This window comes from Solea senegalensis, linkage group LG9 (genome assembly GCF_019176455.1).
Source record: "Solea senegalensis isolate Sse05_10M linkage group LG9, IFAPA_SoseM_1, whole genome shotgun sequence".
Lineage (NCBI taxonomy): Eukaryota > Metazoa > Chordata > Actinopteri > Pleuronectiformes > Soleidae > Solea > Solea senegalensis.
In genome coordinates this window covers 777,948-791,264 of record NC_058029.1, presented here as the reverse complement: position 1 = coordinate 791,264, position 13,317 = coordinate 777,948, and the positions used below count along the sequence as shown (strand labels likewise).

Sequence of the window (13,317 nt, the reverse complement as noted above, 5' to 3'; positions counted from 1 at the left end):
TGTTCTATGTCTTAGTGAGGACACCTCATAGACAGACAGAAAACATCCACTTACCTTAACCAACACGACTAAGTGCTTAACCTTAACTTTAACCATGAAAAAGTCCTTGTTGTGAGGACCAGACAAAAAGTCTCCACAAAGATATAAATACAAAAACACAAATTCTGCTTCTTCTGCTATTGTTCGTAAACTTTTGCTCGTAAACGTGAAAAAGCTGTGGCTCATTAACACAAAGAAAGAAAAACAAGAAACACTTTTGTCGTAAACAACAGTAAAGTTTTATTCCACAGGTGAAGTCATGAGTCAACACTACGTAAAGTTTGATTCTGGTTGGCTTTTTTCCTCCTGAGAAAGATTGTTGTTGTTTTTTAACAGTATATGGGTGAGAAGAGGTGGGGCTTGGTTAAGGAGCGGAGCATGCGATGTCACACCTGACCACAACTGTTGAACAAAATGGCCGATTTAGTCACATAGCTGCAATTCTAGTTCTCAAATATGAAGATTTGATTTTGATTCTTTGTCACAAACTGAATCTGAGAATCTTTAACGGACTAATCGATTATTCAGTAATAAAAGAAATTTTCACGCCAAAACTCAAACTCATTCCGTCGAAAATCTGCTTTGTGTTGTTATAGAAATTTAAAAATAATAATATGTGAAATCTGGAAATTTAGGGTTTTTACGAATAAAAGGTTTTTAAATTTGGGTCGTGTAACCTTCAGGGTCGTTTTTTGTTGTTTTTTTAGTTGTGATGGAAATGGCGTTACCGTGGAAACAAAGCTCAGTTACATAAACATTCTTCTGTGGTTGGACTCGTCGAGTCTCCACCTGCTTCACGACAAACAGCACCAGGTTTGATGGACGACGGCGAGCGTCGGCCATGTTTTACAGGAGCAACATTCACGTTCAAGAAAAACAACAAAGGTGACTTTAGTTTAACTCGTCCTGGACTGGACTAAAGTGGACTGGACTGGACCTCCATCGTTTCCCCTGAAAGTTGACGTTTCCTGAACTTGATAAATGTTAAGTGTCTCTGTGAGAGCGGTGTGGGGACATTGAGGTGACCTTGTGGTCCTCATCGACTCTTGGTCAGACACAGATTCTCGCACTCGTCTTGCGTCTTGAAGCGGTTCTCGTTGCCGCCGCAGCCGCCGAACCAGAAACGAGAACACTCGTTCTGTTCGGTGTCAAAGAACCAAAACATGGTGTAGTTTTGACACGAGCCGGGATCCTGGACCTGGAAACAGGCGTCTGAGACACACAGAGGGACAGATGAGAGACACATCACATCATGACCATGTTCCTTTAGTGATATCTTTGTTTACGATGTTAAAAACTTTCTCGCTGTATTTTCACTTTTCTGCTCATCAATTAGATCAATAAATAATATCAGTAAAACAATTCTGATGAAAGAACTAAAACAAGTAGTTTAATTAACTCTCTGATTCTGACTCTTGGACTGTGATTCTGGTTCAGTTCTTACCTTTAGAGGTGAAGCTGTTGAGCCGAAGCGTCGACACGTCTGCGTCTGTGGGAGGAAAAATAAAAACGGTCAACAACAAACTTATAACTAATAACAATTATCATTATTAGTATTATTATTATCATCATCATTATTTTTATTATTCTTAAAACAGCGCAACCTGCTGACGACACAACCACAGGAATCTAACAACAGTTAACCATTAAACTTAACGGATCATTCAAAAATGCACTGAGGAAACTGAATTTATGCTGAGTCATCGCTAACAGCTAACAATGGTAGAAAAACACAGAATGGAGCTCAACATGCTAACAACTACCTGCTAGCTAAAGTTGGTTTCATAATATCCTGCAGCTGAAGGTCAGTTTGTGAAGGTCAGAGTAAAGGTCATTGTGAAGGTCAGTGTAAAGGTCAAGAGAGAGATCTTTATTGTCCCCGGAGGGCAATTTGTAGTGCAGCCAGCAGCATAAGACAACAGTAAAAACCAAGTACAACAGTGACACAACATATGCTAATAATAGAAATAGCAATAAAATACATACACAGGACAACAGTTAACAATAGTTAGTTAAATAGATAAAATAGATAAAACAACCAATAAAGTGCAACCATGCCATCCTGGAAGAAACAGGATTTAAAGTGACCACAGTGCTGTCAATTGTTAAGGAGGCCAATGGCCACTGGAACCCAGGTATTTTTAAATCTGTTGGTCCTGCATCTTGGCACATGAAATCTGCGTCTGGATGGGAGCAGTTTAAATTCAGGTGCCAAGGGATGGCTAGGGTCGGTCAGGACGAGTCTGGCTTTATTCAGGGCCCTAGTTTTGTACAGCAAGGAAATGTCTTTCAGTGGAGCACCAACAATTTTACTGCACACTCTGACTATGCCCTGAAGTCTGTTGCGGTTCTTCAGGTTAATTGACCCAAACCAGCAAATAGAAGCAAAAGTCAGGACAGATTCGATAAAACAAGAATAAAACATTTCCATGAATTTAGAGTCCGTGTTTATGTTCCTGAGCTTACGGAGAAAGTACATGCGCTGGTTGGCCTTTTTACACACTGCATCAATCTGATGCTCAAAGGACAGCCTGTCATCAATTACTGTCCCCAAATATTTATACTGCTGGACAGATTCTACAGCTTGGTCGTTGATCGACAGGGGGACAGTGGCTGGGCGGGACTTCCTAAAATCAATGGTCATTTCCTTCGTTTTTGAGACATTGATGGTGAGAAAAGACGATTTACACCACTGGATAAAATCCTCCACTACAGGGCCGGGCACCGGGTCATCACGGCTGAGGAGGGACACGATCACTGAATCATCAGCGAACTTTACAATGTGGCGTTTCTCGTGTGAGCTCCGGCATGCATTCGTGTATAGGACGAATAAGAGAGGGGAGAGGACGCATCCCTGAGGAGAGCCGGTGGAGGAGAAGAGAACATCAGACAGAACGCCATTGGCCCTGACCCGTTGTGATCTGACAGTTAAAAAATCCATCAGCCAGTAAATAAGACTCCTGTCGATGTTATAATTTAAGAGACGCTCGGCTAAAATATGGGGCTGGATACAGTTAAAAGCAGATGTAAAATCAATAAAAAGCAGACGAACAAAGCTTTTGGCCTCTTCTAAATGCAAACTGGAGAGGGTCCAAGTTTGCCTGCACAGTGTTCATGAGCTCGTCTTTCACAATCCTCTCAAAAGACTTCATTACCGAGGAGGTAAGAGCAACGGGTCTAAAGTCATTCAGTGTCTTTGTGCATTTATTTTTGGGCACGGGGACAATAATTGAGTCCTTCCACAGGCGGGGGACACTGTGAGTCTGGAGTGACCAGGAGAAAATAAAGCTGAAGAAGAAGGTCAAGGTGAAGGTCAGAGTAAAGGTCATTGTGAAGGTCAGTGTGAAGGTCAGAGTAAAGGTCAAGGTGAAGGTCAGAAGGTCATTGTGAAGGTCAGAGTAAAGGTCATTGTGAAGGTCAGTGTGTGTGAGTCAGAACTTACTGTTGGTGTCAAACGTCCACAAACATGCACCATCCACGTTCACGTTGCCACAGCAACCGTCGCAGCAGAGCGAGAGCGAGCGAGAGCGAGCGAGCAGCGTTTAGTGAGGTTTAGGATTAGTGATTTTATCGACCAATGAAAACACAGAGTTAATGACATGTGATCAAGAGAAAAGACAGAAGTGAGCGAAGCTGAGACAAAACAGAGGATTTTTGTCACAACTTTAAAGGTTAACACTTGGTTTAAGGGTTAGGATTAAGATTCATGTTTAGGTTAGGGTTAAGTTAAGTTAAAGGTTAGGTTTAGGCATTCTGTGGGTGTGTGTGTGTGTGCTGCGAGCATTTCGTCTGGTCCTCACAACTTTAAGGGACTTTTTGAGACCTTTAAAGACTTGGTTTAAGGGTTAGAATTAGAATTGAGTTGAGGTTAAGGGTTAGGTTTAGACAGTGTGTGTGTGTGTGTGTGTGTGTTACCGTTGACTCCTAACACCACTCTCTGTCCGTCTCCTGTGCTCAGAGTCTCGATGACGTTCACCTGTCCCGTCTGTGTCCGTCCTCTCCTCTGCTCCTGGAACCTTTCTTCCGCCTCCTCTGCAAACACCTCCAGGTCCTCCCTCAGCCCCACCTGCCCCTGACTGTCAATCAACAGCAGTGATAAAAACAGATGGTGACCCAGGCTTTAACATTTGCACCCCCTACTGATCATGTCGGTGCAGTGAACTTCTATATTCACCTGACAGCAGTGGGCGGAATCACACGTAAACACACTTTAATGTAAACTTGTGTAATGTGACGTGTGCAGTTACCTGTCTACAATGACCTGTCCTCCTCCTTGTCCTCCTCCCTGTCCGCCTCCCAACTTTTCACAGGTCTGTTTTAGCGATGGAGGAGGATACGTGTTGATTCCCTCTGAAATATAAATAAACAAAGTCAGTTCAGTTTTTTTGCTTCTTCTTATTCAAAGCCGACTGCGCTCTGTGCGCCCCCTTGTGGTGGAGACAGGCAGTGATGTAAGCAGTGAGAACATGGTTTACTCTACCACTCCAACTTAAGTCAACAATATTCACTGTGAGACAGACTTTTCCAACAGGAAACTGAAGTTTGTAAACCACTCACTCTCCTACACCAAACCTCATAGAGAAAATTAGTGATTTTAACGTCACACACACAGGAGTTGCTGATCCGCTGCTGCCTCCATCACTAAGTTCAAATTTATTATTTTAGAAATCCTCTGATCAGATTGACCTCAGTGACATAAAGTGACCACACGAGGCAGCAGAGGACCAGCAGCTCCTGTGTCCCTGTGAGCTAAAATCACTCATTTTCTCTATGGGGTTTGGTGTGGGAGAGTGAGTGGTTTACAAACTTCAGTTTCCTGTTGGAAAAGTCTGTCTTACAGTGAGATTAAGACGTGAAGACATTCTAAAGATATCGTAGACTTAAACTGACATAGATTTTATTCGGTGATTATTTTTGTTAAAGGGGAAATTCTGTTTTTAAACACAGTTGTAACGAGAGCGACCATGCCTGTCTTATGTTGTCTGTCACTGTAGGGGGCGCTCATAAAGCAGTCAGCGCCGACTATAAAAACCTCAGTTGTGCTGTTTTCTAACTTACTGTTGAGGGCGCTGAGGTAGACCCTGAGGAAGCGCTGGGCATAGCCCTGCTCGTCCACCCTCAGTCTGCCGAGGTGTATCAGGTGCTGCTGTACAGGTGAACTGGCCAGCTCCTCCACCTGCACGCGGCTGTAGCGGTCACCGACTGTCACCACAAACACCGCCACCCCCTCACACTTGGCCTGCTGGGAGATGGACTGCAGCTTGGCTCGGTCCTCGTAGGACGTCTGGGTGCCGACCACCACGAGCAGCAGCCTCTTCCTGCGCGGCTGGCTGGCCTTCAGCAGAACCTCCCTCAGCGTGAACTCCAGTGTCTGTCCCAGTGCCGAGGAGCTGCCCACCTGCTCCATCTTCTGTATCAGGTGCGTCCTCATCGCGCTGTGGTCCTGGTAGGTCTGCAGGTTGAACTCCACCTTTGGAGCCTGAGTGCCGCTCTGCTGGACTACGGCCACCCGGGCCTGGTTCCCTGCTTGGCTAGGCTGTGAGCTCACGGCGAGCTCCTCTACCACGGAGCCCAGCAACTGCTGGGCGCCAGAGTACTCGTCCGCCTGCATCTCCCTGGAGCTGTCCAAGACCATGGCCAGGTCCACATTGACCTCCTGAGGCTTCATTACTTCCTGGATGAAGGCGCACTCCTCCGCACGCCGGCACGGGTCTGAAGGATCAGAATTATCTCTGAGAAACCTGATACACATTCACTGAAACCTCAACTAAAGCTGATCTGCTCCAGTTTCTGCTTCAACCAAAGACCCACAACTCAAACTGCTGTTTAGCAACATGGGCGTAGTTTCTGTGTCCAAATAGTGGAGCCAATGCAGAAGCGTCTGAAACCTGCATTCTCCTGACTGTCCATCAGGGGGCGACAATTTGTAACATCAGTGCACAGTTTAACATCCGCTCAGTTGTTGCTAAAGGAAAACTTAGACTTTGGTAAATTAACCTCAGCGATTAAAAGGATTTACAGTGTGTTTCAGGAGTTCACCATTAGATCTAACATAGTCTAAAATTACAAAGTTATTTAAAGTTCTGTTTCTAAGCCACTCATACTTTATTATTTGGAATAAATTCACTCATTATTTAGTCAAAGTATCATAAACTTGTAAGTGAGTGCAGCACTTGGTAAACATATGCACTAAATACACAAACTGAAACAAGTGAAAGTAAAGCCAGAGGGTTTTAACGACATGACATTTAACAAAAATAATAATAACAACATAAACTCACCATAACAGATGGCACAGTTCTTGACCTTCCTTAGGTCGGCGGCCATGTCTCTCCCTAGCACCGTGAACATGGAGTTTCCCGAGTCATCGAGCTGTCGAGAAACAATAAACATCTCTGTAAACTTAATTCTGAAAATTAAACATCAGAGTCCTAAAGCAACGGTGTGCGTTTGACCCTGGATATATATATACAGTATATATATATATATATATATATATATATATACACACACAAGAAATGTCTATGTTTTGCAAAGTCAGAAAATAGAGAATTAAAAAAAACTAAAAAAACATCAAAGCTCCCTGTCGCGATGATGAAGATTCTTCAGTGTCATCATCATCATCAAAAACATCTGGCAGAAAAAAAATTTGAGCCAAGATCCAAACAAGGAAAAGGCTGCAGGCAGAGAAATGTGCAGCTTTGATGTTTCTAATAATCTGACCACCGTTTGTCACTGTGGTGATGATGATGATGATGATGATGATGATGTATAATCATCCTGACAGGCGCACACGTTCTGGACAGAAGGACTGCAGCTAATCAGACATCACTGGTTTGTTGTGAAAGGTTTGATTGTTGCTGCAGCATTAAAACCTTTTCACCATCACAATCACTGCAGAAATATGAATCTTAAAACCTGATCCTCCAATCCAACTTTATTTATAAAGACCTTTAAAAACAACAGCAGGTGAAACAAAGTGCTGTATGTCAGAGAGGAAATAAAACATAGAAACGTAACACCTGACAGACCGAAAACAACAAACAAAAAAACAATCAAATATAAAAACACACAGAAATGCTAAAGGCACAGTAAAGGAGCGTGTCCAATTGACCTTGAAAACTTGTTTTATTAAATCTGGGAGAAAATGATGAAATAATCCACAGGTTGTGTCTGCAGAGGCCGATGACGTAGCAGCAAATGTGATCATCAAATGTGACTTTTGTTTGGAATGAATTTACATTTAAAATTAGCAAATCTTTGCATTAAAATGTTTTATAACAGATCTGATATGGAGTTATGAAACCCTTTTACTATATTTTGCCATGTCATGTATCTCCTGCTCAAATCTCATGAGGCTACAGAAGTTCAAGGTCAACTCGATGGTTTTGTGAACTTTGACGTTGAATTGAATCAAATTGAAAATATAATCAAATCCAGGAGCTTGTGAATCAGAATCGATTCAGGAATTCAGCAGCGATTCTCGGCCCTCACCTTAAACTCAGACCGCTGCCTTGTTCAGGACTTGATTTGGTGGGCGTGGATTAAACCAGCTCGAGATCATCCTGAAATCAAACTTACCTCCATGGCTCGACTGATGGCGAGAGCGTTGCGCAGAGAGACGATCGCTGGGACGATGTTGAGGGCGCGGTACTCCATCACAGCCGTGGCCACATCACTAACGTCCTGAGAAGGTCCGTTGGACAGGAAGACGGCCACCTTCCTCATCAACACTCCAGATCGGACGCGCTTGAAGACGTTCTGACCCACGAAGCGCATGGCGGCCGCCAAGTGGCGTTTGTTGGACGTCCTCTCCAGGGCGATGTTCTGCACAGACTCAACGAGTTGCTTCTTGCGGCGGTAGTCCTGGAAGCGGATCAGGTACTTGGTGTAGGCGCTGTATCCGACCACGGCGACCCGGGCACCCGTGGGACAGTTGCTCTCAGAGATGGCGATGTCCTCCAGCAGGGAGAGGAGGACAGAGCGCTGCCTCTCGAAGGCGGCCGGCGTCACGTCTTCAGACATGTCCAAGCCAAACACCAGCTCGGTGGGGTAGGCGGGACACTCAGACCGATCTGTCCAACAAAGACGAAAATGGCATGTGGATGAGACACAGAAACTGAGACTGTGGTCAAAAGGGATGGACATGGAGAGCCCATCCCTGGAGAGAAAGTAGAAAATATTCACATTTAAGAAGCTGAAAAATGACAGAAACTTGAAAATATTCACATTAAAGAAGCTGAAAAATCACAGAAACATGATTTAATTATTATTAATAAAAACAACACTCAAACCAATTAAACAATGATCAAAATTGTTGACGATGCATTTTAGTAAATGATTCATCTAATACTCGTTGCAGTCCTAAATATATATATAAGACACAAAACCAATGACAACCTAATTTTAGGGTGCATCTATTACCACAAAGTGGCAGCAGCAAGCATTTTTTAAGTGGACCTCACGTGGGAGGACATTTACGAGGTTTCTTGAATGAATCTTGAAGCTGCTCCTCTAAGTGCAACACGCTGCTCAACATGCAGTGAACCCTGCATTACTTTCACTAGTTTAGAATACTCGACTAATATTAGCATCAATTATTAGCATTATTCTCCACAAATGTCCGTCCCAGGTGGTCACATGAGAAGATGAAACCTGACCACACATGAGCCGTGACATGAGCAGAGGAAGTGTTTGTGGTCCATCTTGAAGGTTGGGTGGTGATGGTGATGATGATGATGATGATGACTGAACAGCTTGTACTCACTGTGTTGTTGTGTGTTGTTAAAAGTGAAGGTTACGTACCGATGGCACAGGCTGTGGACAAGAGGAAGAACAATCAGAGCTGAGCTGCAGATTTTACAAAAATTAACCAAAATAAACATTTTATTAAATAGAAAAACTGTAAAATTGAAGCCAATTTATACACAAAACTGACATATTTTTTTTCCTTTAAAAGGTTATTTTCATGTCTTAAGAAAAAGTTTGTTGCTTCTTCTCACTTGTTTGTAAACCACTCACTCTCCCACACCAAACCTCATAGAGAAAATCAGTGATTTTAGCTTGCGGTGTATGTATGTATGTGTGTGTGTGTGTGTGTGTGTGTGTGTGTGTGTTGTTCACTCACCACAGTTGTCTCTAACATATGTGACCAGCTGACATTCCTGACGACAGAAAACAGATTTTATTTATTGATTTATTTGTTGTTGCTATATACAGCAGGTCAACGGGGGCGCTAGTGTTCAGGTGTTTACTCACCGTCATGCCTTTGCCTCCAGGAGGACCTCGGGATCCCTGAGACGAGAAAAGAACAAACAATTATTCATCTTTTCTCTGTAATTACCATCACAATGAGGAAGATAAAAGGTTCAGAGTGTTATTATTGCTTGATTTTTCTTTATTTCATCTCATCTTAATGAATCCTGTAAGCGATATAATCTCAAATAGTGAATAATGATTCATGGATTGGCTATCCTGTGATTATTAGATCCGCACAGTTAAGGATACTTTTCATTGTTTTATATACATTTACAACATATTTATCATTATCTCCATTTTTCTATTTTTTTTTGTTCAATTTCTTGATTAAAATTAACATTAAAGTGCTTTTGTTACTTTAAATATATAAATCTGATTTTTTTATCTCCACTGATTTTAATGTTTAAAGTGATTGAAGATTGTTTTAATAAATCCAGTAAACACGATAATGGTTATAATTTCTGTCAAATTCACTTCAGATTAAGAGTCAGGTGGTTTTATAATCTATATCTTATTCTTAAATGTTTTATCTAAGCCGTGATTTAAATGGTTAAAGTAGCTAATTTAAGTTTGAATGTAGTTTAAATGTCCATCTTTAGGTCCCGTGGACTGTGAGGTGCCACAGATAATGGAAGAATAATCTGGATTAAGTGGCTGTTTCTCACCGTGTGTCCTGCATATCCCGGTTCTCCGTTCACTCCTGATTCTCCGGACGGTCCCGAGTTTCCCTGCGTGGATCAGATCGCAGACAAACCTCAGTGTTTCTTTTTTTAATGTGTGTGTGTGTGTGTGTGCGCGTGAGTGTGCTGTGCATGTGTGTGTGTGTGTGTGTGTGTGTGCGGTCACTCACGCCTCGACCACGGTTGCCTTTACGTCCCGGATATCCTTTGGTTCCCTGCAGCCCGATCTCACCCTGAAGAAGGAGATCATCACTATCATCATCATTCTAATCTAAAACCATAATAATCTCCTGTTTCTGTGAGTGTGTCAGTGACTCACCACAAGACCAGGGTAACCAGGGAAACCAGGATCTCCCTGACAACACACACACACACACACACACAAGCAGACGTTATCACACACTGTCAGATTTATTCTCTTAATCTCCTGGAGAAACATTTGACTCATCAGGGATTAAATCATTTTACCTTGACGCCTGGAGCTCCTGCAGGTCCATGACCGTCTTTACCATCCTGACCCTGATAAAGAATATAAAACAGAGTCAGAGACAGACACTGAGATTGAGCCAGATTATTGGGGATTTTTTTTTAATATCTGACAGATTATATGACACAGCTGATGGTCAGATACGTACAGGTGTTCCTCTGGGTCCCAGTGGTCCTGGACGACCTTTATCTCCAGGATCTCCTGGTTGACCCTTCAACAACAACAGCAACAGTTAGTTTTATAATCTAATTTAATTTGTTTCAAACCTAGTATAATTTAATCCAATTTAATCAGAACTGTTGACATCCTGGTTTAATCTGTTCATCTGTCCTGTGTAGACTGATGGTTACCGGGGTGACAAGGTTAAATAATCTCACCTTCTGTCCGTTAGCTCCGCGACGTCCAGCTAATCCCGACTCTCCAACTTTTCCTGATGCTCCCTGTTCAAAAAATAATAATAATCTGGATGTCCCCAAACGCACCAACACACAACAGTTTACACCTCAGAGATTAAAACAACTGCTGAGTCATGCTGGAAAGCCTCTCAGACAGTGAGTTCACGTTAAAACAACTGCTGAGTCATGCCGGAAAGCCTCTCAGACAGTGAGTTCACATTAAAATAACTGCTGGGTCATGCTGTCAGACATCAATTATCATGATATTAAAATGTTTTTGTCGCCCTGAGATCAGCTGACCTCCTGACCTCCTGTGACTGACCTGTGGTCCAGGAAGTCCGGGGATTCCTCTGGGTCCAGGTTGACCTCTGACTCCTTGGGAACCCTGTTAAAACCATACAGGATGAGTTTTAAGATTCTGGAGGAAACTTTAATGACTGATGATCTGCTGTGCTGACTCACTCGTGGACCAGAAGCACCTGGACTGCCGGGTTCTCCTGCTCCTCCAGGAGCTCCAGGTACACCCTGCACACACACGGACATAGTTGTTTAGTGGTGGAATAAAGCAGTTGTGTTTATATATATCTGTATATCAGCGGTTTGATTTCCTCTCTCACCTTCTCGCCGAGCGCTCCTCTCCTTCCATCTGGACCCTGAACATCACATCAATATTGATATTAATCAATATCATTGTAGAGAATCATTGTAATTCAGCTCAAATCATCCTGCTTTTCAAAAACTCACCGGGTTCCCTTCCACTCCACTCTCACCTGGTGGCCCGTCGGGTCCAGGTAGACCCTGAGAGGATGAGTCAGCAGAAACACAATCATAAGTCAGCAGAAACACAAGAATTACGATTCCTTATGACATCATGAAATATCTCAGGAAAACCAAGGAAGGTGTCTTACCGGAAAACCGGGGTTACCGGCGTCTCCTTTGGGTCCGGGGGTTTTGTCGTCGGCGCCGGGTTCACCCTGAAATAAACACACAGGCTCAGGATCAGCTGTTCGATCAATAACAGGGAGTTCTTACTGATTTTGTAACTCACCGGATCACCTCTCAGTCCTCGCTGTCCTCTAAGCCCCGCCTCCCCTCTGATACCTGGGATACCCTGAGGATGATAGTTTAGGCTGTCAATTAACCAGCAGGAGGTCAGAGGTCATGTGATGGGTGACTTTGCAGCTAATGGGGAATTCCACTGAACTACAGAGAGGCTTTAATCTCCCACAGATTACAGACATGTCATACATTTCTGTTAAATATCTTAACAGTTTAAACTTCTGTTGAATGTAAATCAACTAAATAAAAACATAGAACTAAATCTTTATCAGTAATTAATTCAGTTCCATGTAAACATTGTTCTATTACTGAGGTTAATCATCAAAACCTGTCATTAAAATTATTAACTCAATCATTTCTTTTAATCAATGTAATTAAAAGAAATGAGGAGTTCCAATATTACATCAATATTAAAGTTATAACTGTTACATATTAATCACACAAATGGTACACAATAAAAATAATGTACTAATTTCAGTGCTACAGCAAAATCTTAATAATGAACATGTAAATGGTTACTTTAATTAAAAATTTATTATTATAATTATAATACAAATGAGGTTTTCTAAATACATCTGTTGTTTGAGTTTTGTTTCATGTTAAAAATACAAATTCAACACATTTATATTTTGTTATTTATATATGTGTATATGTATATATATATACATACATATACATATATAACGAATATAAATGTCTTGAACAAGTGAAAATGATGATAAATGTATTTTATATAAGATAATTATATTGATAAAATGTGTAACGGTGTTTACTGGGTTTCCTGGTCGTCCTCGAAGTCCTCCAACTCCGTCTTTTCCCGTTAGACCCTGAGAAAAAAAACAAAAACACAGAACTTGAAACTTGAAACTTTCCTGGACACACCTGCTCATTTCCTGCGTCATTGAAAACAAACCCAATAACTCCTCATTCATCATGGTGTCACCTGATCACATGAAGCTCATGAGAGGGTGAAGAACATGTCACGCTGTCACATATATATATATATATATATATATATATATATATATATATGTATAAATTCAAGATGGAAAATACAGAAAGAGTGTACAGTGACTTTAAAATGATCATATTTTTAGGGTTTAGTCTTTAGGCTGCTTTTACTAAGTGACAAAGTCTCATATGTTTATATATTCTTATATGTTTTAATTTATCACACAACTTATAGATCTGATCTATTTACCAATCTTTTTTTTTTTTTTACATTTTCACTAATTTTATAAACACACCTGATGAAAACGTACTCCGCTCCTCCCATTTAACAAAAAAAGGTGACATAAGATCAAAAATACCATTGGTGCGAATTTGCCAAAAAAGTGTGCCAGCTTTCATTCATGTACATGAAACATGTTTTTAAAAAAATCACCAAATGAAAGCTTTT

General features: G+C 41.7%; 1 protein-coding gene across 2 annotated transcripts in view; it reads right to left on the bottom strand.

Annotated features, from left to right (window-relative positions):
• Positions 1 to 254: 254 nt before the first annotated feature.
• col6a4a (collagen, type VI, alpha 4a) overlaps positions 255 to 13,317 on the bottom strand; it is a 44,896-nt gene continuing 31,833 nt past the window's right edge. For both annotated transcript variants that reach the window (XM_044034095.1, XM_044034096.1), the window contains 23 exons: positions 12,692 to 12,745; positions 11,908 to 11,970; positions 11,768 to 11,833; positions 11,604 to 11,657; positions 11,477 to 11,512; positions 11,322 to 11,384; positions 11,182 to 11,244; positions 10,842 to 10,904; positions 10,613 to 10,675; positions 10,446 to 10,496; positions 10,297 to 10,332; positions 10,148 to 10,210; positions 9,963 to 10,025; positions 9,298 to 9,333; positions 9,167 to 9,203; positions 8,845 to 8,856; positions 7,621 to 8,114; positions 6,321 to 6,411; positions 5,098 to 5,751; positions 4,287 to 4,389; positions 3,955 to 4,115; positions 1,484 to 1,528; positions 255 to 1,251 (listed from right to left, as the gene is read on the bottom strand). In XM_044034095.1, the coding sequence (XP_043890030.1) occupies positions 1,076 to 1,251; positions 1,484 to 1,528; positions 3,955 to 4,115; positions 4,287 to 4,389; positions 5,098 to 5,751; positions 6,321 to 6,411; positions 7,621 to 8,114; positions 8,845 to 8,856; positions 9,167 to 9,203; positions 9,298 to 9,333; positions 9,963 to 10,025; positions 10,148 to 10,210; positions 10,297 to 10,332; positions 10,446 to 10,496; positions 10,613 to 10,675; positions 10,842 to 10,904; positions 11,182 to 11,244; positions 11,322 to 11,384; positions 11,477 to 11,512; positions 11,604 to 11,657; positions 11,768 to 11,833; positions 11,908 to 11,970; positions 12,692 to 12,745 (2,547 nt within the window). In that variant the 3' untranslated portion in view covers positions 255 to 1,075. The remainder of the gene's footprint in view (positions 1,252 to 1,483; positions 1,529 to 3,954; positions 4,116 to 4,286; positions 4,390 to 5,097; positions 5,752 to 6,320; positions 6,412 to 7,620; positions 8,115 to 8,844; positions 8,857 to 9,166; positions 9,204 to 9,297; positions 9,334 to 9,962; positions 10,026 to 10,147; positions 10,211 to 10,296; positions 10,333 to 10,445; positions 10,497 to 10,612; positions 10,676 to 10,841; positions 10,905 to 11,181; positions 11,245 to 11,321; positions 11,385 to 11,476; positions 11,513 to 11,603; positions 11,658 to 11,767; positions 11,834 to 11,907; positions 11,971 to 12,691; positions 12,746 to 13,317) is intronic.